The 23,864-nt window shown below is 47.4% G+C and overlaps 1 protein-coding gene across 2 annotated transcripts in view; it reads left to right on the forward strand.

Annotated features, from left to right (window-relative positions):
- The window catches only part of RNF31 (ring finger protein 31), a 44,165-nt gene that overhangs the window by 14,087 nt on the left and 6,214 nt on the right, over positions 1-23,864 (forward strand). For both annotated transcript variants that reach the window (XM_032238458.1, XM_032238459.1), the window contains exons 7-16: positions 1,705-1,900; positions 3,891-4,278; positions 5,831-6,109; positions 8,254-8,517; positions 11,477-11,659; positions 12,727-12,936; positions 14,950-15,123; positions 18,168-18,266; positions 21,139-21,228; positions 22,774-22,888. In XM_032238458.1, the coding sequence (XP_032094349.1) occupies positions 1,705-1,900; positions 3,891-4,278; positions 5,831-6,109; positions 8,254-8,517; positions 11,477-11,659; positions 12,727-12,936; positions 14,950-15,123; positions 18,168-18,266; positions 21,139-21,228; positions 22,774-22,888 (1,998 nt within the window). The remainder of the gene's footprint in view (positions 1-1,704; positions 1,901-3,890; positions 4,279-5,830; positions 6,110-8,253; positions 8,518-11,476; positions 11,660-12,726; positions 12,937-14,949; positions 15,124-18,167; positions 18,267-21,138; positions 21,229-22,773; positions 22,889-23,864) is intronic.

The following is a 23,864-nucleotide window of genomic DNA, read 5'->3' on the forward strand; positions in this document are numbered from 1 at the left end:
CCTGCCGAGGCCAAGAACCGTTGTTGTTGTTGTTGTTTTCCTTTTCTAAATTTAGGTGTGTCTTATAGTCAGGTGCGTCTCTTATACTCTGAAAAATACGGTAACCAGTGGAACAACTTGCCACCAGAAGTTGTAGGGGCTTCATCACTGGAGGTTTTTAAGAAGAGACCGGACAGGCACTTGTCTGAAATGTTATAGGTCTCCTGCTTGAGCGGGAGGCTGGACTAGAAGACCTCCAAGGTCCATTCCAGCTCAATTTTGATTGATTGATAACTGGGGAATAAAATCTGCCTCTGATGTAGAGATGGACCTGAGTCTTGAGTTTTGAGACCTAAGAGAACAAAATTTGAGAAAATTGTTGTCTCTCTCTCTCTCTCTCTTTCTTTCTCTCCCTCTCTCTCTCCCCCCTCTGCCTCTCTGTTTCTCCCTCCCTCTCTCTCTCTGTCTCTCTCTCTTTCTCCTCTCTCTCCCCCCTCTGCCTCTCTTTCTCCCTCCTTTCCTCTCTCTCTCTGCCTCTTTCTCTTCTCTCTCTCCCCCCTCTGACTCTCTGTTTCTCCCTCCTTTGCACTTTCTCTGCCTCTCTCTCTCTTTCTCTCCCTCTCTCTCCCCCTCTGCCTCTCTCTGTCTCTCTCTGCCTCTCTGTTTCTCCCTCCCTCTCTCTCTCTGCCTCTCTCTCTTTCTCTCTCTCTTTCTCTTCTCTCTCCCCCCTGCCTCTCTCCCCCTCTGCCTCTCTGTTTCTCCCTCCTTTCCTCTCTCTCTGCCTCTCTCTCTCTTTCTCTTCTCTCTCTCCCCCCTCTGCCTCTCTCCCCCTCTGCCTCTCTGTTTCTCCCTCCTTTCCACTTTCTCTGCCTCTCTGTCTCTTTCTCTCCCTCTCTCTCCCCCCTCTGCCTCTCTCTGTCTCTCTCTGCCTCTGTTTCTCCCTCCCTTCCGCTCTCTCTCCCTCCTTGCCCCTCTCCCTCCCCTTCTCTCCCTCCCTCCCCCTCTCTCTGCCTCTCTCCCTCCCTCCCTCCCTCTCTCTCTCCATCCCTCCTCCCTCTCTTTCTCTCCCCCTCTCTCCCTCTCCCTGTCTCTCTGTTTCTCCCTCCCTCGCTTTCACTCTGCCTTTCTTTCTCTCCCTCCCTCTCCCCCCTTTCCCTCCCTCCCCCATCTCCCCCTCTCTCTCCCCCTCTATCTCCCTCCACCTTCTCTTTCTCGCCCTCCCTCTCTCTCCCCCCTCTCTGCCTCTCTTTCTCACTCTCTCTCCCCCCTCTGCCTCTCTCTTTCTCTCTCTGCCTCTCTCTCTTTCTCTCCCCCTTCCCTCACCCTCTCTCTGCCTCTCTCCCCCCTCTCCCTCTCTCTCTCTCCTTCTCTCTCCCTCCTGCCTCTCTTTCTCTTCCTCCCTCTCTCCCCCCTCTGCCCCTCTGTTTCTCCCTTTCTCTCTTTGCCTCTCTCTCTTTCTCTCCCTCTCTCCCCCTCCCTCACTCTGCCTCTCTGTGCCTCTCTGTTTCTTCCTCCTTCCCCCTCCCTACTCCCCTCCCTTTCCTCCCTCTCTCTCCCCCTTCCCCTCTCTCCCTTCCTCCTTCCCCCCCTCTCTCCCTATCTCTCCTCCCCCTCCCTATCTCTCTTTCTCTGTTTCTCCCTTGCTCCCTCTCTCCCTCTGCCTCTCTTTCTCTGTTTCTCCCTCCCTCCTCCCCCCCCCCCGCCTCTCTTTTTCCCGGCCTGCAGGAAATCTGCCTCCAGACACCTGCCTGCTTTGTGGTTTAGAAGCCCCGTCTCAGCACTGTGCGGCTTGCAATCAGAGTTTGTGTCCTAACTGCGATTGGCTGTTCCATAAGCATCCTTCCCGGACGCATCACCATCGGGTGCCAACCAAGAACCCTAGCCGAGCGTGGCAGAGTCCTCCACCGCCCCCCAACCCCAGGTATCTGTTGGGACTGAGGCTTCCCAAGGGCCTGAAGCAAACCTTTTGTCCCGACAACCCTTTTGTTAATTGACTGTGAATTCTGCTCATTCATATCCAGCAAAATGTCAGCGTTCCAAGTATCATGTAAGAATTAAATCAGAATCAAAGGCAAAACGATCCTTAAAGTTCCAATTTAATAAAGCAGGCATCTTAGGCACATCTGTGTTAATCCCAATTATGGAAATGACATCAGAATACCACCCAGTTAAAAGTTCATGATCTTGTCCCCCACACCCACAATCCATCACTGGATTGAAGAGCCAAGGTGGCGCAGTGGTTAAATGCAGCACTGCAGGCTACTTCAGCTGACTGCAGTTCTGCAGTTCGGCTGTTCAAATCTCACCGGCTCAAGGTTGACTCAGCCTTCCATCCTTCCGAGGTGGGTAAAATGAGGACCCGGATTGTTGTTGGGGGCGATATGCTGACTCTGTAAACCGCTTAGAGAGGGCTGAAAGCCCTATGAAGCGGTATATAAGTCTAACTGCTATTGCTATTGCTATCACATGGTCCAATCTTCTTCTTCCACGCTGGCATCCACACCCAGCTTCTTCCGGTCAGGTGTACTGGTGCGGAGACAAAGGATGACTTTGGCTTCTAGTAAAGAATGAAAACAATGCATTCCACAATCCTACTCCTGTCTATTCCCCCCTCCCATCGACTATACTTAAAGAAACAGCATAATGAAATAAGAGAAAGTGTGGCAGGCCAAAATTCTAAAAGGAATATAATGGCCTGACACGAAGTCTTTCAAGGGAGGATTTACAGTCACAGACTTTATCTGTTAAACTTGGCAAGGAGTCTCGGAGAGTCGCAAACCAATGAAGCGAACGAATGGTCTCCTGCAAACTCCACTCCCCTGTTGCTCCTCTTTTATTTCTTCTGGGAGGGGCCATTCACTGTCCACCTGTGGCCTTACTCCCAAGTCGACCCCTGTTCTTTAGCTGTTCCCTTCTTGTCTGGCAACTCTGCGCATGCGCACACTGGGAACAGGCTCCAGCTGTTCTTCTGCCTCACTGATGTCCGACTCCGAAGGCAGCTGATAACTGTCAGACGGCCTCGGCCCCCTCTCTGCCTCCGACACAGAGCCCTCATCAGAGCCTTTCCCACACTCCAGGACTGGCCCAGGTTCCTCCCCAACCTCCTCACTCTCCGAATCTGCTGCCAGCTCCTCTGGCCACTGGCGGGCCACAACATTATCTTCTTGGGTGCAAGTCTCCAAGCTAGCCCTCTCCATGCACCCCCTTGTGGGCTCCACCACTTCCCCACCAAACAGGAAATCCTCCGGAAAATGGTTTCCACTTCCTGATTTTTGGATTCAAAGCAAACCGCCCCTCCATTCGTCCCTCTGGTGGAATTATTTCCCTCTGTCCCCCCCAAAAATTAATCTGAGATACAGGTAGTCCCCGACTTAACGACCATAATGGGGGCCAAATGTTGAGCAAGTGGCGAGCGATTTTACGACGTGGCAGCGAAGGGAATTGCCGCGGTCGTAAGTGAATCAGGCGGCCATTAAGTGAATCCGGCTTTCCCCCGTTGACTTGGTTTGTGGGAAGCTGGCGGGAAAGGTCACAAAATGACATTTGTGGTGCGACCATCGGTTGCCGGGCGCCCAAATCTTGATCACGTGACATGATCCTGCGGATGGTCGTAAGCGCGAGAAGTTTTAAGTGGCTATTCCCAGTGCTGTTGTAACTTTGCTCGCTAAATGAATGGTTGTAAGTCGAGGCCCACCTGTAAGCACCAGATCATCATCTTTTAACGACCCCCATTAATCCTTTACGGGGTGGAGTCTGGCCAACTGAATGGAGCTGAGTATTTACTGGCCAGATGCCTTTCCTGTCACCGATGCAGAGTTTTATTCGGCAGATACATTCTCATTGTGCCCAGAATTTATTAATGTATTGATTAGTCGTGATTCATACAGCATCTGGCTCTTGTCTCTTTGCAGCCTCTGTAGCATCCCCTCGGAAACAACTTCCCTACGACCCCCCAGCCTCCCCCCGCTCTCATCTTCCCGTGCCATCCCCAGTCCGCGTCCACCCTGGCGGTGCGCAGCTTGTCAGAAGAACAACGAGGCCTCCTCCATCCTCTGCACCAATTGTGACCGGCCTCGGGGGTGTAAGACCCCCCAGAACCTCGGCCTGGACGACGAACTGACCAGCCCGGGCCAACTGGCCAGAGGACGCTGGGCCTGCCAAACCTGCACCTTTGAGAATGAGTCGGCCACAGTCCTGTGCGCCGTCTGCGAGAGGCCACGCCTAGCTGGGAGACCGGGCACCGGCGATGCGAAGCCCCTGATAGCCTGGGGGGAAGAGGGCGGATCCCAGCAGGAAGATGTGAGTATTGGGGAGGGGGGCTTCCAAGAGGAAACGGTTTCTAATACAGGACTAGAATTCACTGTCGCCTGGTGATTGGCCCCAAAACACTCAGAGGGTGTTCGTGCCTAAGGCGGGATTAGAACTCGACGTCTCCTGGTGATTGGCCCAAAGTCACCCAGATATTTTCCCTGTCTAGAGCGGGACTAGAACCCACTATCTCCTAGTGATTGGACCAAAGTCAGTCAGCCGGTTTTCATGCCTGAGGCGGAACTAGAACTCACTGACTCCTGGTGATTGGCCCTAAGTCACCCAGATAATTTTCCTGCCTAAGGTTGGAATAGAACTGCCAGTCTCTTGCTGATTGGCCCAAAGTCACCCAGCCAGCTTTCCTGCCTAAGGCGGGATTAGAACTCGCCGTCTCCTGGTGATTGGCCCAAAGTCACCCAGATATTTTCCCTGTCTAGGGCGGGACAAGAACCCACTATCTCCTAGTGATTGGCTCAAAGTCAGTCAGCTGGCTTTCATGCCTGAGGCGGGACTAGAACTCACTGACTCCTGGTGATTGGCCCTAAGTCACCCAGATAACTTTCCTGCCTAAGGTTGGAATAGAACTGCCAGTCTCCTGCTGATTGGCCCAAAGTCACCCAGCCAGCTTTCATGCCTAAGGCGGGACCAGAACTCCCAGTCTCCTGCTGATTGGCCCAAAGTCACCCAGCCGACTTTCATGCCTAAAGCGGGACCAGAACTCCCAGTCTCCTGCTGATTGACCCAAAGTCACCCAGCCGGCTTTCATGCCTAAGGCGGGACTAGAACTCACCGACTCCTGGTGATTGGCCCAAAGTCACCCAGCCGGCTTTCATGCCTAAGGCGGGACCAGAACTCCCAGTCTCCTGCTGATTGGCCCAAAGTCACCCAGCCGACTTTCATGCCTAAAGCGGGACCAGAACTCCCAGTCTCCTGCTGATTGACCCAAAGTCACCCAGCCGGCTTTCATGCCTAAGGCGGGACTAGAACTCACCAACTCCTGGTGATTGGCCCAAAGTCACCCAGCCGGCTTTCATGCCTAAGGCGGGACTAGAACTCCCAGTCTCCTGCTGATTGGCTCAAAGTCACCCAGCCGGCTTTCCTGCCTAAGATCGGACATTGAGACCCAACATGGCTAAGATCAGACATCAAGATAAAAGCAGGGCTAAGATCGGATGTCAAAAACTGGTACAGGCAAGATCAGAGATTGGGGCGATCCGTGATTTATGATGTCTCTTCTTTGTCCTGTCCGATCTTCGCCATGCCTCGTCTCGATGTCAGATTGAATGCCAGCTGTAGTGGGAATTGTAGTTCTACTTCCGTGTGGCGCTGTCTTTTGGGGCTGCTCCCGGTGTCTCATTTTAGCCAGGCCTAATCCGCAATGTCTTCTCTTACCTCTGCCCGTTTTTGATACCACTTTTTCCCTGTCCCCGATCTCGATGTCCGATCTTTGCCGCGCCTGATCCCGAATCTTACCCATGCCCGATCTGGCACCCCCGGCGCTAATCTCCATCCCGGATGGGGGGGCCCTTCTCTCTTCCCGCAGGCCCCCAGCTGGCAGTGTGAACACTGCACTTTCCGCAACAATGGCAGCGGACGGATCTGCGAGATGTGCCACTGCACCAGCCTGCACGGCGATCCCCAGCCCCCCAGCCTTGCCCGGACGGAGAAAGAGGAGGTGGGCAGGCTGAAGCGAGAGGTGGTGGAATCCCCCGGGGAGTCCCAGGGTCTGTGTCGAGCCCCATCGGCCTCGTCCGAGGAAGTAGAGCATCAGAGGCAGGAGAAGCTGCGGGACGACGGGCAGAAGATGGTGGCCATGATCAGGGTGAGTTCTCCCCGCAGCCCCAATCAGTTTTGAACCTCTGTATGCGTCTTCTTCAATTGTAGCCCCCCAGTGATTGTGGGAATTGTAGTTCAACTCCTGGGCGTGTTATCTTTGGGGGGCCCAGAGGCCTTAGGATATATCGGAAGTCTGCCCAAGCTCTTTTCTTTTTGTCTCGTACACAGATTTTTTGGGGTGTGTGTGTCTATATCAGTGGGGAAATCTAAATTTTTTTACTACCGGTTCTGTGAGCGTGGCTTGGTGGCCGTGGCTTCTAAGAGCCGAGGTGGCACAGTGGTTAAATGCAGCGCTGCAGGCTACTTCAGCTGACTGCAGTTCTGCAGTTCGGCTGTTCAAATCTCACCGTTGACTCAGCCTTCCATCCTTCCGAGGTGGGTAAAATGAGGACCCGGATTGTTGTTGGGGGCGATATGCTGACTCTGTAAACCGCTTAGAGAGGGCTGAAGCCCTATGAAGCGGTATATAAGTCTAACTGCTATTGGTATTGGTGGGGAGGATTCACATTTCCAACATTTGGGGGAGATATTTGCTAAGATTTTTGCTAACCTTACTGGTGCCAGGTGCCATCTGTAAAACATTTTGTACTGGTTTTCCTTCTACGCAGCCGATAGTGTCGTTTTTAAATTTGTCGTCCCCCCCCCCCCATTTTTCCCATTTATCTAATTCAATATTGTAGCCAAAGTTCTGTTCCCATTTTACCATTTGTTCTTTCGCGATTTCTTCTTCCATTTTATACTTCAGAAGAAATTTATATATTCTCCCTATCATCTTTCTTTCTGAGTTTTGGATTACTTTATCTGATTCGCGTGGTTCCATTTGGATGCCGTATAATTTAGTATCATTATTGTGTTTAGTTTTGATTTGCAAGTAGGTTAGCCAGTCCACTTTCATGTTTTGTTCTGCCAATTCTTCGATTGTTTTTAAATTTCCCTGTCCATTAATTAAGTCTCTGTATCTTAACATTTTATTCATATCTGTAAGATTTGGGTGTGTTGTCCTTTCTGTCAGGGATAGCCAGTTCGGGATTTTCCCATTGTGGATTTTTAAATTTTTGAGCCAGTTTTGCAATAACACATTTCTAATTAGATGTTTTTGAAAGTATTTGTGTGTTATATTTTTATCATCCTATAGGAATGTATGCCAACCTGCTTGCAGATCATGGCCTTCTAACGTCAAGATTCTTTTATTCTTTAACTCTATCCAGCCCTTCACCCATGTTGTTGTTACTGCTAGTGCGTATAACTCCCAGTTTGGTAATGCTAAGCCTCCTCTCTCCTTGCTATCTTGCATTGACTTTAGTTTAATCCTCGCTTTTTGTCCTTGCCAGATGAACCTAGCAGTTAGTTTGTTTAATTCCTGAAAGAAAGTTTTACCCGGATTAATAGGTGCGGCTTGTAGCAAAAATAAAATTCTTGGTAAAATATTCATTTTAACTGTGGCTATAGGTCCCATTAGTGATAGCTGAATATTTTTCCAACTTTCTAAATCTTTATTTATTTCTGTCACTAGTTTATTATAATTATCGTCTTTAATTGTAGAACATTTTGCCGACACCCAGATCCCCAAGTATTTCACTTTCTTAATTATTTGCATCTTAGTTACTAATTCCAATTCCTCTTCTTGTTTTTTTGTCATATTCTTAGTTATCATTTTTGTTTTGCTTTTATTAATTTTTAATCCTGCCACTTTGCCATATTCTTCTAATTTTTGAATTAATTTGGGACTGGATTCTAATGGATCTTCTAAAACAAATCCTAAGTCATTGGCATAGGCTTGGTTTTATATTCTTCATTTTTAAGTCTTAAACCTTTTATTCCCTGGTTCTTCCTAATTTCATTTAACAATATTTCCAGAGTTAATATAAACAGCAAAGGAGAGAGGGGGCATCCCTGTCTAATTCCCTTTTTTATTTCAGTCTTCTCTGTTAGTTCTCCATTCATCAGAACTTTGGCTGTCTGGGTGTTATAAAGTTTTTCTATCATTTTTGTAAATTTTTCTCCGAATTTCATCCTATCTAATTGTGTTGTTATAAATTTCCAAATTACATTGTCAAATATAGTTGCCGACCAACTTCGGAGTCCTCCCTCTGTCATCAAAGGCCCTGGCTTTGTCTTTTGGCCCCACAGGAGGCGGAAAGCGTGGGCGTGGCCCCCGAAATGGTGGCGGCCGCCTTGTGCTACTCGGGAGCTGAGGTGCCCCTGGCCTGGCTGAAATCGGAGCTGCCCTGTGTCCTGGAAGGGATGGCGGAAGTGGCCACTCAGCGAGGCGAGGAGGACCCTGACGGTGGGCTGGGTGCCATAACCCTCCAGGAAGTCCAAACCGCCTGGGTGGCCAGCCAGGGTGACGTAGATGACGCCGTCGTTCGATGCCTCAGTGCCCGTCGGAGCAAGGTGGGTCTGGACGAAATGTATGGGAAATCAGAATAACAGTGTCAAACCTTGGTCACTTTATGACGGGTGGACTTCAACTCCCAGAATTCCCCAGAAAACACAACAGTTTCCCATTTAATTGTCAAGCCATCTAGCCCACCTTTAACTAATAGGATAGGGGAGGGGAAGGGAGGGGAGAAGAGAAGAGGGTAGAACAAGAAGCAATGGATGGAAACTAATCAAGGAGAGAAGCAACTTAGCACTGAGGTGGAATTTCCTGACAGTGAGAACAATTAATCAATGGATCAGAAGTTGCCTCCAGGAGTTGTGAATGCCCCAACACTGGAAGTCTTTAAGAAGATGTTGGATAGCCATTTGTCTGGAACGGTATAGGGTTTCCTTTCCTGCCTAGGCAGGGGGTTGGACTAGAAGACCTCCAAGGTCCCTTCCAACTCTGCCATTGTATTGAGAAGAGAAGAGAGAATGCAATAGAATAGAATAGAATAGAATAGAATAGAATAACAGGGTTGAAAGGGACCTTGGAGGTCTTCTAGTCCAACCCCCTGCCTAGGCAGAAACCCTACACCACTTCAGACAAATAGTTAGCTAACATCTTAAAGACTTCCAGTGTTGGGGCATTCACAACTTCTGGAGGCAACTTCTGTTCCACTGATTAATTGTTCTCACCGTCAGGAAATTCCTTCTCAGTTCTAAGTTGCTTCTCTCCTTGATTAGTTTCCACCCATTGCTTCTTGTCCTGCCCTCAGGTGCCTTGGAAAATAGCTTGACTCCCTCTTCTTTGGGGCAACCCCTGAGATATTGGAAGACTGCTATCATGTCTCCCCTAGTCCTTCTTTTCATTCAACTAGACATACCCAGTTCCTGCAACCGTTCTTCCTATGTTTTAGCCTCCAGTCCCCTAATCCTCTTTATTGCTCTTCTCTGCACTCTTTCGAGAGTCTCCACACCTTTTCCATATTGTGGCAACCAAAAATGAATGCAGTACTCAGTATATGTCAGATTTTTTTATTTATGTTTGCAATTTTTTATTATATTTTTAAACATTAAAAAAAAAACATAAAAAAATTCTCATCCATTACATACAGCATGTCCTTGGGTTACAAATGTTTTTGCATCCATAATCTCAAATACATTTACAATCACAGATTTTCCATCTAATATAACTAAATACCTCACTTTCATTGTACAACATATATTCAATTACGATATATATACATATATATACATATATATACATATATATATATACATACATACATACATACATACATACATATATGTTGTATTTGTGCTGATAAATAAATAAAGGGAGACTAGTATAGATCTATTTCAAGCTATTTAGCTCTCATCAGCTAGCCATACCCTTACTGGGATTCAAACCTGGGCTGTATTACATATTAGGCAGATGTGTTAACCACTAAGCCACAAGGTTCTCCTCCTTTATCAGCTGAGCCAGGGAAATAGGTATGTATTTAGTGTCACAACCCCTGGTATGCCCAAATATGGGAGGAAGCCTACTGCTTCCTTTCTCTGTCTATCGGCTCGTCATAAGAGACCATCCAGACAGAAACCCAATATTTTTACTGTTGCCTTTGTTACATTTGTGTTGTATTTGTGCTGATAAATAAATAAAGGGAGACTAGTATAGATCTATTTCAAGCTATTTAGCTCTCATCAGTTAGCCATACCCTTACTGGGATTCGAACACTAAATACATACCTATTTCCCTGGCTCAGCTGATAAAGGAGAAGAACCTTGTGGCTTAGTGGTTAACACATCTGCCTAATATGTAATACAGCCCATGTTTGAATCCCAGTAAGGGTATGGCTAGCTGATGAGAGCTAAATAGCTTGAAATAGATAGGTGGCGCAGTGGTTAAATGCAGCACTGCAGGCTACTGCTAGATCAGCAGTTCAGCGGTTCAAATCTCACCGGCTCAGGGTTGACTCAGCCTTCCATCCTTCTGAGGTGGGTAAAATGAGGACCCAGATTGTTGGGGGCAATATGCTGACTCTCTGTAAACCGCTTAGAGAGGCCTGAAAGGCCTATGAAGCAGTATATAAGTCTACTGCTATTGCTGCTATTGCTATTGCTATTGCTATACCAGGGGTTGTGACACTAAATACATACATACGTACGTACATACATACATACATACATACATTCAATAAACCTAATTCCCTTATATTCTTGATTGTCCGTTTAATAACAATATACATTTATATAATCACTTATCCCATTCTGAATATTTTTACAATATGAAAAAGATTTACCAACTATTTATATTTGTATATCACTGTTTTTCAATTATGTATAATCCCACCAATCATCTATCGAGTATGCTTATGTTCACTATTGTCCTTGTACATCGTACATTCAAACAAATATGTTATTCCTTCATAACCGCCTACTACCAATTACCTCCACGCGACCTATTAGATCTCATCGATTAGGCCTCCTCCGAGTTCCATCTGCCGGTCAATGCCGACTGGCAACTACGCGGAGGAGAGCCTTCTCGGTGGTAGCTCCGACCCTATGGAACGATCTCCCCGTGGAGATTCGTACCCTCACCACCCTCCAGACCTTCCGCACAGCCCTCAGAATCTGGCTATCCCGTCAGGCCTGGGGCTAAGACTGTAACCCGCCCGAATGGTATGAATGTTGTGTTTTTAATTATGTATTGTCTTTATGTTAAAAGTTTGTCTCCCCCTCCCTTTTGGGTTGTGAGCCGCCCTGAGTCCCCCCAGGGAAAAGGGCGGCATACAAATAAACTTCTATACTCTATACTCTATTTTTCCACAAGGTATTCTAAATAGTCACTTCATATATATGTACCAATTTTTAATTACTTCCTTATTAAAATGTCAGATTTATTTTTGAAAGGGGATACTAACCAGAGTCAGATCCTGCTGACGGTTTAGTTTTCGGAAGGTAACGTCAGGGTTTGTTCGCTCCACAGGTGACGGAGTTGAAGTCCCTGGGCTTTGAGGAGCGGGGCCCTGTCTTACAGGCCCTGTACGAGAACAACGGCGATTTATGGCGGGCCCTGGTGCAGCTGCAGCGTGCCCGCCTGGCACCTTTTCACAAGCGGCTGTGGGAGAGCGAAGACCCTCCGATGAACTTCCAGAGCGCCGACCGACAGGTGAGCAAGAGAGGAAGGAAAATGTACCCCGAAAGCGGCCAGCAGAGCTGGGAAGCAGAGTTCGGACAGTGAGGAGGTTGGGGAGGAACCTGGGCCATTCCTGGAGTCTGGGGAAGGCTCTGACGAGGGCTCTGTGTCGGAGGCAGAGAGGGGGCCAGGGCCGTCCAACAGTTATCAGCTGCCTTCAGAGTCGGACATCAGTGAGGCAGAAGAACAACTGGAGCCTGTTCCCAGTGTGCGCATGCGCAGAGTTGCCAGAGGAAGGGACCAGCTAAAGAACAGGGGTTGACTTGGGAGTAAGGCCACAGGTGGACAATGAATGGCCTCTCCCAGAGGAAATAAAAGAGGAGCAAAAGGGGAGTGGAGTTTGCAGGAGTCCGCTTCATTGGTTCGGGATTCTGCAAGACTCCTTGCCGAGTTTTGCAGATCTCGGCCTGGCAGCTCTCCAAGCCAGATAAGGTCTGTGACTATAAATCCTCCCTTGAAAGACTTTGCTGGATGGGAATGAGCAGAATTCACAGTCAATTAATAAAAGGGTTTTTTGTCGGGACCAGGAGTTTGCTTCCTGCTCTTGGGAAGCCTCGGTGAGAACAACAACGACCAGATTTGGCCACCCACCACTGAGTCGGACATCAGTGAGGCAGAAGAACAGCTGGAGCCTGTTCCCAGAGTGGCCAGACGAAGGGAGCAGCTAAGGAACAAGGGTCAACTTGGGAGTAAAGGCACAGGTGGACGGTGAATGGCCCCTCCCAGAGGAAATAAAAAAGGAGCAACAGGGGAATGGAGTTTGCAGGAGACAATTCCCTCATTCCTGCATCCTTGCCAAGTGTTGCGGTGTCTGAAAGATAACGGCCTGGCCTGATCAATTGTGAACTATCTCGAAAGACTACGGGAGAGGAAAGACTCTGCGGGAGAGGAATTCACTGTCAATTAAATAAAAGGGGTTTATCGGGACGAGGACTCAGCTTCGTGCTGCTGGGGCAGCCTCGGTCAGAACAGGAAGGGATCTTTATCCAGAGATCCAATGTGAGTTACCCCTGATCATTTCTCGTCTTGTTCCACCCCAGGCGCTGCTGCGGCGTCTCCTGGCCTCCCTGTCTTTGCCCAGCTGGGGCCGGGCCGAACTGGTGGTCTCCTTGATGCTGGAGCAGCCGAACGAAGGCTGGGAGCTCTCAGACATCGTGGAAGCCGTCAAGGCCTCCCCGAACCGCGACTTCATCAAACGCTTGCTCAGCTGGGAGTGCGCCGTCTGCAGCCTGGCTTTGCCGCGGAACAAGGTACCAACGTGCTGCGCCTTTCTTCCATAGTGGGTGTCGACTCATAAATTTGCCATGGTGAGCATAGCGGCGGGAGGGGTGCACCTCAGTGGGAAATGTGATTTATGACACAGACTGAGCGGAGGGAAGGAACAGGGGTAAAGTTCAGCTATAATTCAAATGAGGCTCAGATCTGACTGCAACAAGATCTTGCCAAGTGATGCTTCTAATAAACGGTGGTTTTCTTTTGAAAATTGGCTCGTGACTCATGAATCAATTAGGGCATCTTTCGGAAACCTGACAGTGGGGCGGGTTAACTGCGTCCAACCCGTCATTAAGTTTGGGTCGCCACAATGTAAAAAAAGAGGTTCAGACTCTAGAACAGTGATGGTGAACCCTTTTCTTATGACGTGCCAAAATTGCGCTATCACGGACGCATGCCCACTCCATCTCCCCGCCCACCTGTGCATGCGTGTGTGACCCCTCCCCAGGCTCTGAAGTCTTTCCTGAAGCCTGGGGAGAGCCAAAATGCCTCCTCCCACCCCATCCCTCCGGAAGGGCGGAAAATCAGATGGCCGGCGCACATGACCTGACGGCTGGCATGCCACCAGATATGGCTCCGCGTGCCACCTGTGGCACACGCGCCATAGATTCGCCATAACGGCTGTAGAAAGAGTGCAGAGAAGACAACCAAGAGGATTAGGGGACTGGAGACTAAAACATAGGAAGAACAGTTGCAGGAACTGGGTATGTCTAGTTTGATAGAAAGAAGGACTAGGGGAGACATGATAGCAGTGTTCCAATATCTCAGGGGCTGCCACAAAGAAGAGGGAGTCAAGCTATTCTCCAAGGCACCTGAGGGTGGAACAAGAAGCAATGGGTGGAAACTAATCAAGGAGAGAAGCAACTTAGAACTAAGGAGAAATTTCCTGACAGTGAGAACAATTAATCAGTGGAACAGAAGTTGCCTCCAGAAGTTGTGAATGCTCCAACACTGGAAGTCTTTCAGAAGATGTTGGATAGCCATTTGTCTGAAATGGTATAAGGTTTCCTGCCTAGGCAGGGGGTTGGACTAGAAGACCTCCAAGGTCCCTTCCAACTCTGCTTATTCTATGCTGTGCTATGCTATTCTTTCCATTCTGTACATTCTGTTCTCTTACATATTTTCTTTTCTTTTCTATTCTATTCTCTTCAACTTATTCCATTCTATTCTATTTTCTTCAACCCATTCTATTCTGTTCCGTTCCTATATTCTATTTTATTGTGTTCTATTCTTTTTTCTCTCTCTATCCTGTTTTTTAATTCTCTATTCTGTTCTTTATTCATCTGTTCCGTGTTCTCCATTCCACTCCATATTTTTCTATTCTATTCTATTCTCTTCAACTTATTCCATTCTATTCTATTTTCTTCAACCTATTCTATTCCATTCCGTTCCGTTTTATTCTATTCCTATATTCTATTTTATTGTGTTCTATTCTTTTTTCTCTCTCTATCCTGTTTTTTAATTGTCTATTCTGTTCTTTATTCATCTGTTCCATGTTCTCAATTCCATTCCATATTTTCTATTCTCTTCTCTTCAACTTATTCCATTCTATTCTATTTTCTTCAACCTATTCTAATCCATTCCGTTCCGTTTTATTCTATTCCTATATTCTATTTTATTGTGTTCTATTCTTTTTCTCTCTCTATCCTGTTTTTTAATTCTCTATTCTGTTCTTTATTCATCTGTTCCATGTTCTCTATTCCATTCCATATTTTCTATTCTATTCTATTTATTCCATTCTATTCTATTTTCTGCAACCTATTCTATTCTATTCCGTTCCATTCCATTTTATTCTATTCCTATATTCTATTTTATTGTGTTCTATTCTTTTTTCTCTCTATTCTATTTTTTAATTCTCTATTCTGTTCTTTATTCCTCTGTTCCGTGTTCTCTATTCCATTCCATTCCATATTTTCTATTCTATTCTACTCTAGTCTAGTCTACAAGGTCCCTTCCAATTCTGTTAATGTGTTCAGTCCTTCTCTTTTCAGATGCAGTCTCTAACGTCGTGCGAGTGTACGATTTGCCCTGAATGTTTTGCTTTGCACTTCACCATCGCCGTAAAGGAGAAGCACATCACGGATTTGGTGTGTCCAGCCTGCAACGAGCCGGAGATCAGTGATGAGACCGAACTTCTAAATTATTTCTCTACTCTTGATATCCAGGTGATGTTTCTCCCCTGGTTTTGATTTTGTGCCAGTCTATTTTTATTTCATTTTTAAACAGTTCATTTATGTATTTTTTTTTCCCCTTAACATCCATAAGTGCTTTATGAACAGAGTATTGTCTGGATCAATTTGCTAACATAATAGTATATGATATAATAATACATTAAACATAAGACATACAGAATAGTATTTTTTTCTTTCCTGTTGCTTTAATATCTTTTTTATTTTAAATACAAGTAACACAAACATCATCGACAAAAAATACAAACATCACATACAAAAGATAAAGACAAATATTGCAGTGCACTCCCCCTCCCATTAATGGAGACCATTTTTATTACTTATATTTCTTCTTCTATAACACCTAAAGAAATTATATATACATAAAAATGGCTCTGTGGGCGTTTCTGTGTGTGTGTGTTCAAGCATAACTCTGGAATGCCTTGAGCAATTTCAACCAAACTTGCTACACAGATGACTTACTCTCTGGAAGCAAATACTGTGGGGTTAGGATACCCCTAACACCCCTCGGTGTGTGTGTTGTGTTACGATACAACCTGTTGTGCCTTAAAATGGCTTCTACTGTACTGTCGTAAAATGGCTTCTACCGTACAGCGCAGTGGAGTTGCCATGGTAACGGCTTCACAGTACACCACAAGGGAGCTCCCTCTGGTAAGTGGGAAAGTCCAACATTAGAAATTACATTTGGTCCAGACATTCCCCCCCCCCCCTATAAATAAATATCCGGGCAATGCTTTTTTATTGGCTAGTATTAAATATATATTCCCTTTATCGTATTTTGCCTAACAAATATTTCTTTCTTATAATCGATGTGTTGCTTTAACGCTTTTTCTAACCATGTATGTATTTTCGTCCAGTATTTTTTTATCTTTGCACATGTCCACCACATGTGAGAATATGCGCCCGGCGTCTGATTAAATGTCCAACATTTGGCAAACATGTTTTTAAACAACTTTGCCAGTCTTACTGGTGGTAAACGCCACCTATAAAACATTTTATACAATTTTTCCTTAAATGCAGTTGCCATTGTCAATTTATAATTTCTATCCGAAAGCTTTTGCCATTTTGTCTAGTTTTATAGTATATCCCCCCAAAAAATTTGCCCATATTATCATTGTTTTTTTTTCACCTGTTCATCTTCCGTTTTAAGGCTTAATAAAAAGCTGTATATTTTTTCATCTGTCAGTAATAATAGTCTATTTTTGAGTGTATTAGTTTATTTATATATATATATAGTGGTGGGTTTCAAAAATCGTTCGAACCTACTCTGTGGGTGTGGCCTCCTTTGTGGGAGTGGCTTGCTGCCCATGTGACCGGATGGGAGTGGCTTGCCGCCCATGTGACCGGATCTGAAGATGCCGACGACACTTGTCAGAACCACCTTAAATTATCTCACGCACAGCACTGGCATGCATAAGAATAAAAAACTTGTTTTTTAAAAGGCATCTTTGGTTTGCGTTAAAACAACTTCAACACACTCAATGTTCTGATTGCACCACAAACGCAGTAGTCATCCTTACCTTTCACAGAGGCACTGAGTTTTATAAATAGGAGCATGATAGTGTAGAATAATCATATCCAAGGACCAGTGGTGGGTTTCAAAAAATTTTGGAACCTCTTCTGTAGGTGTGGCCTGCTTTCCGGGTCCACTGGTGGAACCTCTTCTAACCGGTTCGGTAGATTTGACGAACCGGTTCTACCGAATAGGTGCGAACTGGTAGGAACCCACCTCTGATATATATATATTAAATATATGAAAATAGCACAAAAAGAGGGGAGGAAAAAGGGAAGAGGAAAAGTATAGAATAAAGGGGAAAAAGAAAACAGAAAGCATCAATTTCCTTTTGGGCATAATAGAATAACCTAATATACAGTGTCAAATTTTTAGTTTTACATCTATATATACATATATAAGCGAAATACCACTCACGCATCATCACAAAATCTCCAGAACCGTAAAGCCTACAAACTTGAAATTTGGCACGTATGTTCCCCTTGGCTTCTAGGTGCTCGCTAAGAAAGGATATTTCAAAATGACCATCAGATCTTTAGTATTTCTTATACAGTAATTAACATGCAATTAACAGTTCTACTCCCCCTCCTCACCCGAAAAGAAATCTGTTCCAACTGCCATTTACCTCACATTCCGTTACCTCAGTTCAAACTGGCAGACGTTCCACTCCTTCACTCAGGAGCAGTCTGGGGTTCCTTATAGTACTAAACGTCGGTTCCCCATCAAAATGTGAACGCCTTCCACTTACGGATACTTCCGGACTCAAGGTAGTGGGAGCAATGTTCCCTTATGTGTTTCAATCACTGACTACCACTGAGCCAATTTCTTCTACATAGCCTGATCACATGGTTTTGTCGCGAAGCACATGTATCCTGCTAGTAATAATATATATATCGGCCACTCCTATAACGACAAACTTATTTAATCAGCAAAACCCAGAATCTAAGTTTCATTTGTTTCCTGCCTCAAGCACAAAGTCCAGAAGTGGTTTCCAAGTGGAAATGAAACTAGACAGAAGTTCCTGTCTTTAGTTAGTTATTTTATTTATTTAAACAAATTGATTGAGCCGCCCAGCTTAAACCTAGCTGACTTCAGACAGTTGACAACACTTAAAAAAAAAACTAAAATATCATAAAAAGCCATTAAAAAACTGCCGTTAAAACACTCCCCATTTGCCGTTCTGTGCCAACTTCACATCCAAAATCATCACTGTTGTCTGCACACACATACCCCTCATGACCACAACATTCTGGATGCAAAGTGAGACTGTTGTTAAGTGAGTTTTGCCCCATTTTACAACCTGCCTTGCCAACGTTGGGAAGGGTTTCACTGCAGTTGTTAAGCGAGTAACACGGTTATTAAGTGAATCTGGCTTCCCCCTTGATGTGGCTTGCCGGAAGATCGCGAGCATCATAAATGTGGGTCAGTTGCCAAGCATTTGAATTTTGATTCCGCGACCGCGGGGGAGGGCCCTCCATTTTTTTAAAGTTGAGTTTTTTCTTCACAGTTGCGCAGTTGTTTAGATCAAGAGACGTACGACCTCTTCCATAAGAAGCTGACGGAACACGTCCTTATGCAAGACCCCAAGTTCCAGTGGTGCACCCATGTGAGTAACAACCCCTCCTCCCCCCTCCGGGGTTGATTTTCTTTCCGAATGAAAAGAGAAAGGGGTGCTTTTAAAAGAAAAGGGAACTCCGCCCCTCCAAAAAGTCAGTGGATGACACCAGGGGTGTCAAACTCGATTTCATTGAGCAATAGCAATAGTTAGACTTATATACCGCTTCCTAGGGCTTTCAGCCCTCTCTAAGCGGTTTACAGAGTCAGCATATTGCCCCCAACAACAATCCAGGTCCTCATTTTACCCACCTCGGAAGGATGGAAGGCTGAGTCAACCCTGAGCCGGTGAGATTTGAACAGCAGAACTGCAGTCAGCTGAAGTAGCCTGCAGTGCTGGATTTAACCACTGCGCCACCTCGGCTCTTGAGGGCCGCGTCAAGGTTGTTTTTGACCTCGGAGGGAGGGGGGCAACTGGGTGGGTGTGGCCAGCTCAATGTCGCTCGTGACGGGGGGGGGCTTGGGGTGGTGTTCTGACCGAGGCTTCCCAAGGGCCTGAAGCAAACTCCTTGTCTCGACAAAACTCCCTTTTATTCATTGACTGAATTCTGCTCATTCACATCCAGCAAAGTCTTTCAAGGGAGGATTTACGGTCACAGACCTTATCTGGCTTGGAGAGCTGCCAGGATGATATCTGCAAAAGCTGGCAAGGAGTCTCGGAGAGTCCCGAACCAATGAAGGGAACTTCATTGGCCTCCTGCAAACTCCACTCCCCTGTCACTCCTCTTTTATTCCCTCTGGGAGGGGGCCATTCACCGTCCACCTGTGGCCTTACTCCCAAGTCAACCCCTGTTCTTTAGCTGTTCCCTTCGTCTGGCCACTCTGCGCATGCGCACACTGGGAACAGGCTCCAGCTGTTCTTCTGCCTCGCTGATGTCTGACTCCGAAGGCAGCTGATAACTGTCGGACGGCTCTGGCTCCCTCTGTGCCTCCGACACAGAGCCCTCATCAGAGCCTTCCCCAGACTCCAGGACCGGCCCATGTTCCTCGCCAACCTCCACACTGTGTGAATCTGGCGGGCCACAACAGGTGGCCTGAGCGCTCTGCCAATGAAAACGGGCTCCTGACCTCCATTTTTGGCTACGACGGCCTCCTGCAACCCTCTGCCGGAGCTCGGGAGAGCCGCACGTGGCCCTCTTGAGCTCCGTTTTCACTGGCAGAGACACTGTGAGCTGGTCCTTTGCTGTATCCTCAGGGCGGCCCCGTGGGCCAGATCTAAGCACCCTGCGCGCCGGATCCGGCCCCTATGCCTTGAGTTCGACACCCCTGGAATACACCGTCCTTTGAAGAAACAGGTGGACGTCGGGGGATAAATGCCCCCCTTTACTAAACCAGAGCCTAGGGATGGCAGCAGGGATGATGGGAGTTGTAGTGTAATGCATCAGTAGGCTTCCTGGCTGGGGAACATGGGTGTTGGCGACTGATCCGCTCACCGAGGAAGGCTGAAGAAATATGTTTCCTGCATTGGCTTTTTTTAATTGGCTCAATCTGTACAGAGACTTTGATCCAGAATGTTGGATAATTGATTATTGGTCCAATGCTTAAGGAGCCAGGGTAGAAGCCAGGAGACTGGGAGTTCTAGTTCTGCCTTAGGCACGAAAGCCGGCTGGGTGACTTTGGGCCAATCGCCAGGAATACAGGGAGTTCTAGTCCCCCTTAGGCCCAAAAGCTAGCTGCCTAACTTTGGGGCAATCGCCAGGAGATTGGGAGTTCTAGTCCCATATTAGGCACAATAGCCAGATGGATGACTTTGGGCCAATCTCTAGGAGATTGGGAGTTCTAGTCCATCATAGGGACATGAGCTGGCTAGCTAATTTTGGCCCAATCGCCAAGGAGACTGGGAGTTCTAGTCCTGCCTTAAGCACAATAGCCAGATGGGTTACTTTGGATCAATCTCTAGGAGATTGGGAGTTCTAGTCCATCATAGGCACGTAAACTGGCTGGTTAATTTTGCCCCTGTCGCCAAGGAGACTGGGAGTTCTAGTCTTGCCATAGGCACAATAGCCAGATGGATGACTTTGGGCCAATCACAAGGAGATTGGGAGTTCTAGTCCATCATAGACATGACATCTGACACATAGGCATAAAATCTGACACAAGGAGAATGGGAGTTCTAGTCCACCTTAGGCACGACAGCTGGCTAGCTAATTTTGGCCCAATCACCAAGGAGACTGGGAGTTCTAGTCCTGCCTTAAGCACAATAGCCAGATGGGTTACTTTGGGTCAATCTCTAGGAGATTGGGAGTTCTAGTCCATCATAGGCATGTAAACTGGCTGGCTAATTTTGCCCCCATCGCCAAGGAGACTGGGAGTTCTAGTCTTGCCGTAGGCACAATAGCCAGATGGATGACTTTGGGCCAATCACAAGGAGATTGGGAGTTCTAGTCCATCATAGGCATGACGTCTGACACATAGGCATAACATCTGACACCAGGAGAATGGGAGTTCTAGTCCACCTTAGGCACGACAGCTGGCTAGCTAATTTTGGGCCAATCGCCAGGAGACTGGGAATTCTAGTCCCGCCTTAGCTACGATATCCAGATGGGTGACTGGGCCAGTCCTTCCTCGGCAGCCCGACCCACCTCGTACGGCGGGGAAAATAGGACCATCGAGTATTTGATAGGTTCGCCAGCTATTTGTAAAAATAATCCATCCATTCATCTCCAAGTGGACTAGGAGCTGGTTGCTTTTAAGACGAGTTGAAATGTCCAGCACATCATCGAAGTAAGATGCAAGGAATCCGTTCCGATTTAATGTCTTTTTCATTTAAGGACGGCCTCTGGATCCACCTCCGGGAAGTGAGGAAAGGTTGATCGCTGTCTGGGCGAAAATTGATTTCTTTATTTTTCTCTTCTTGCCTTTAGTGCTCTTTCGGCTTCATTTACGAATCGGAGCAGCTGGAAGCCAAATGCCCACAATGCCGGAAATGTTTCTGTGTCCTTTGCAAGCGCCAGGTTGGTAAACCTTCAGGGCGGAGATATTTGTCTGAAACGGTACAGAGTGTCCTACCGGAAAGACCTCTGTAGCTTGGAGAGCGGGGAAAACGGGCCTATTGTGCCCACCGGAAGTCAGGAAACACGCCGCTTCCAGCCTCCGCTGGAAGTCGCTGGAGCCCAGGGAGGGCAAAAAACGGGCCTACCAGAAGTCAGAAAACGGGCCTCTGGAGGCTTCAGGGAGGTCCGCTAGGCCCAACAGGGGGCGGGGTGGTGGTGTTCTTTCCCCCCTCTCACCCCGCCCCCCCCCCGCTCGGGGCCCATGTTTCGTCCCAGGAAGCTTTAGGTAGACTTGCTATGCTATGGGGTGGGGGGGGTATGTGTGAATACGTGGGCGCAGCGCGGGGGGGGGTGTTGCGCGCATGCACAGGGGGATGGGATGCATTGCATTGTGGGTGTGAGCACGCGAGGACAAAACGGTTAGCTATCACTAGCATCCTGCCTTAGCAGCGAGTTGGACTAAAAGGTCCCTTCCCGTTCTGGTCTCCTATCTTATATTTAATCTGAGTAGCTAGAACACTCAAATGATGAACAATAAGTCAGTACACAACAGTTACTGAAATTTATTTTTATATACTCTATTTTTCGGAGTGTAAGACGCACCGGAGTATAAGGCGCACCAAGATTTTGAAGAGGCAAACTAAAAAAAAAAGAAGTTTTTGTACTCTGCAGACCTCCCAGAAAAGGGCGCATTTTTTGCGATAACGGGCCCATTTTGTTTTTCAAAAAAAAAAGGGCATGAATAGCCTTTAGGAGGCTTGTAGAGTGCTCCTGGGGGCTGGGGGGGGGCAAAAAAGTGCAAAAATTGGCCCGTTTTTTGCAAAAATTGGCCTGGTTTTTTTGTCAAAAAAAAGGCATGCATAGCTTTTAGGAGACTTATAAAGTGCTCCTGGGGCTGGGGGGGGGGGGCAAAATTGAGCAAAATACAGCCTATTTTTCGCTCAATTCTGCCCTCCCCAGCTGCCAGGAGCACTCTGAAAGCCTCCTAAAGGCTATGCACGGCCATTTTGGTGAAGGGGGCAGGAATTTCGGGAAGCAAAAGAATGCTGTATTCAGTGTATAAGACGCACCCAGATTTTCAGCCTCTTTTTTGGGTGGAAAAGGTGCGTCTTATACTCCGAAAAATATGTTGGTAGTTGGGCTTTCAGCCTCCTCTCCAAGCTTGCCAATTTGGGTTGCAAACGTTTCATCACGTTCGAGGAGACATTGTCAGTTCATTTTGAAGTGGGCTTCTCCGTCTGACAAGACGAGCCCACTTCGAAGCGCGCTGACAATGTCTCCTCGAACGGTGATGAAACATTTGCAACCACATTGCCTGGCTCAGAGCGCAGGCTGACAGCCCACACAACGATGATAGCGGATTGCTTGGAAAGAGCTAGCGCCTCCCTGAGGCAAATCTAAGCGTCTGCTTGTTTGGGGTTGCTTGACATCTTCTCCTGTTGGGGACCAAGGATGGAAGGCTAAATGCTGAACTTGGGGTGTCTTTTTTTCTTTCGGCGGCAACAGTGGGAGCCACAGCATCAGGGCATCACCTGCGAAGCCTTCCTGGAATGGAAACGAACCAACGACCCTGAATACCAGGCGCAAGGCTTGGCGATGTATCTCCAGGAGAATGGCATCGGTGAGGGTTTTGTCTCAATTGAGCCAACCAGGTTTTCTACGCTAAGCCGGGAGTTGGATTTTGATGCTCCCACTTCTGTTGTGGCAGCAGATTCGGACAGTGAGGAGGTTGGGAAGGAACATGGGCCAGTCCTGGAGTCTGGGGAAGGCTCTGATGAGGGCTCTGCGTCGGAGGCAGAGAGGGAGCCAGGGCCGCCTGACGGTTATCAGCTGCCTTCAAAGTCAGACATCATTGTGACAGAAGAACAGCTGGAGCCTGTTCCCGGTGTGCGCATGCACAGAGCTGCCAGACGAAAGGAACAGCTAAGGAACGGTCAACTTGGGAGTAAGGCCACTGGTGGACGGTGAATGGCCCCTCCCAGAGGGAATAAAAAAGGGGTTTATCAGGACGAGGACTCAGCTTCGTACTACTAGGGAAACCTAGGCCAGAACAACTTCCTATCCTCAATTCTTGGGAGTGTCTCCTTAACTCCTTGTTTGGGCAGAGGGGTTGGACTAGAAGACCTCCAAGGTCCCTTCCAGCTCTATCATTCTGTGAGAAACAATGTTGTTTGGTGGTTAAGACAGCATTTTAGAAAGCAGGAGGTGGTGAGGTCTAGTCCGCCTTAGTCGTGAAAGCCAGCTGGGTGACTTAGGGCCAGTCACCAGGAGACAGTGAGTTCTAGCCTCATCTAAAGCATGAAAGCCAACTGGGTGACTTAGGGCCAATCACCAGGAGATGGTGAGTTCTAGTCCCACTTTTGGCACCAAAACTGGCTGAGTAACTTTGGGCCAATCACCAGGAGGGGGAGAGTTCTAGTCCCACCTTAGGGCATGAAAGCCAGCTAGGTGACTTAGGGCCCATCACCCGGAGACGGTGAATTCTAGTCCCACCTTACGGCATGAAAACTGGCTGGGTGACTTTGGGCCAATCACCAGGAGACGGGGAGTTCTAGTCTCGCCTCAGCCATGAAATCCAGCTGGTTGACTTTGGGCCA

The sequence above is a fragment of the Thamnophis elegans genome, unplaced genomic scaffold (genome assembly GCF_009769535.1).
Source record: "Thamnophis elegans isolate rThaEle1 unplaced genomic scaffold, rThaEle1.pri scaffold_201_arrow_ctg1, whole genome shotgun sequence".
NCBI lineage: Eukaryota > Metazoa > Chordata > Lepidosauria > Squamata > Colubridae > Thamnophis > Thamnophis elegans.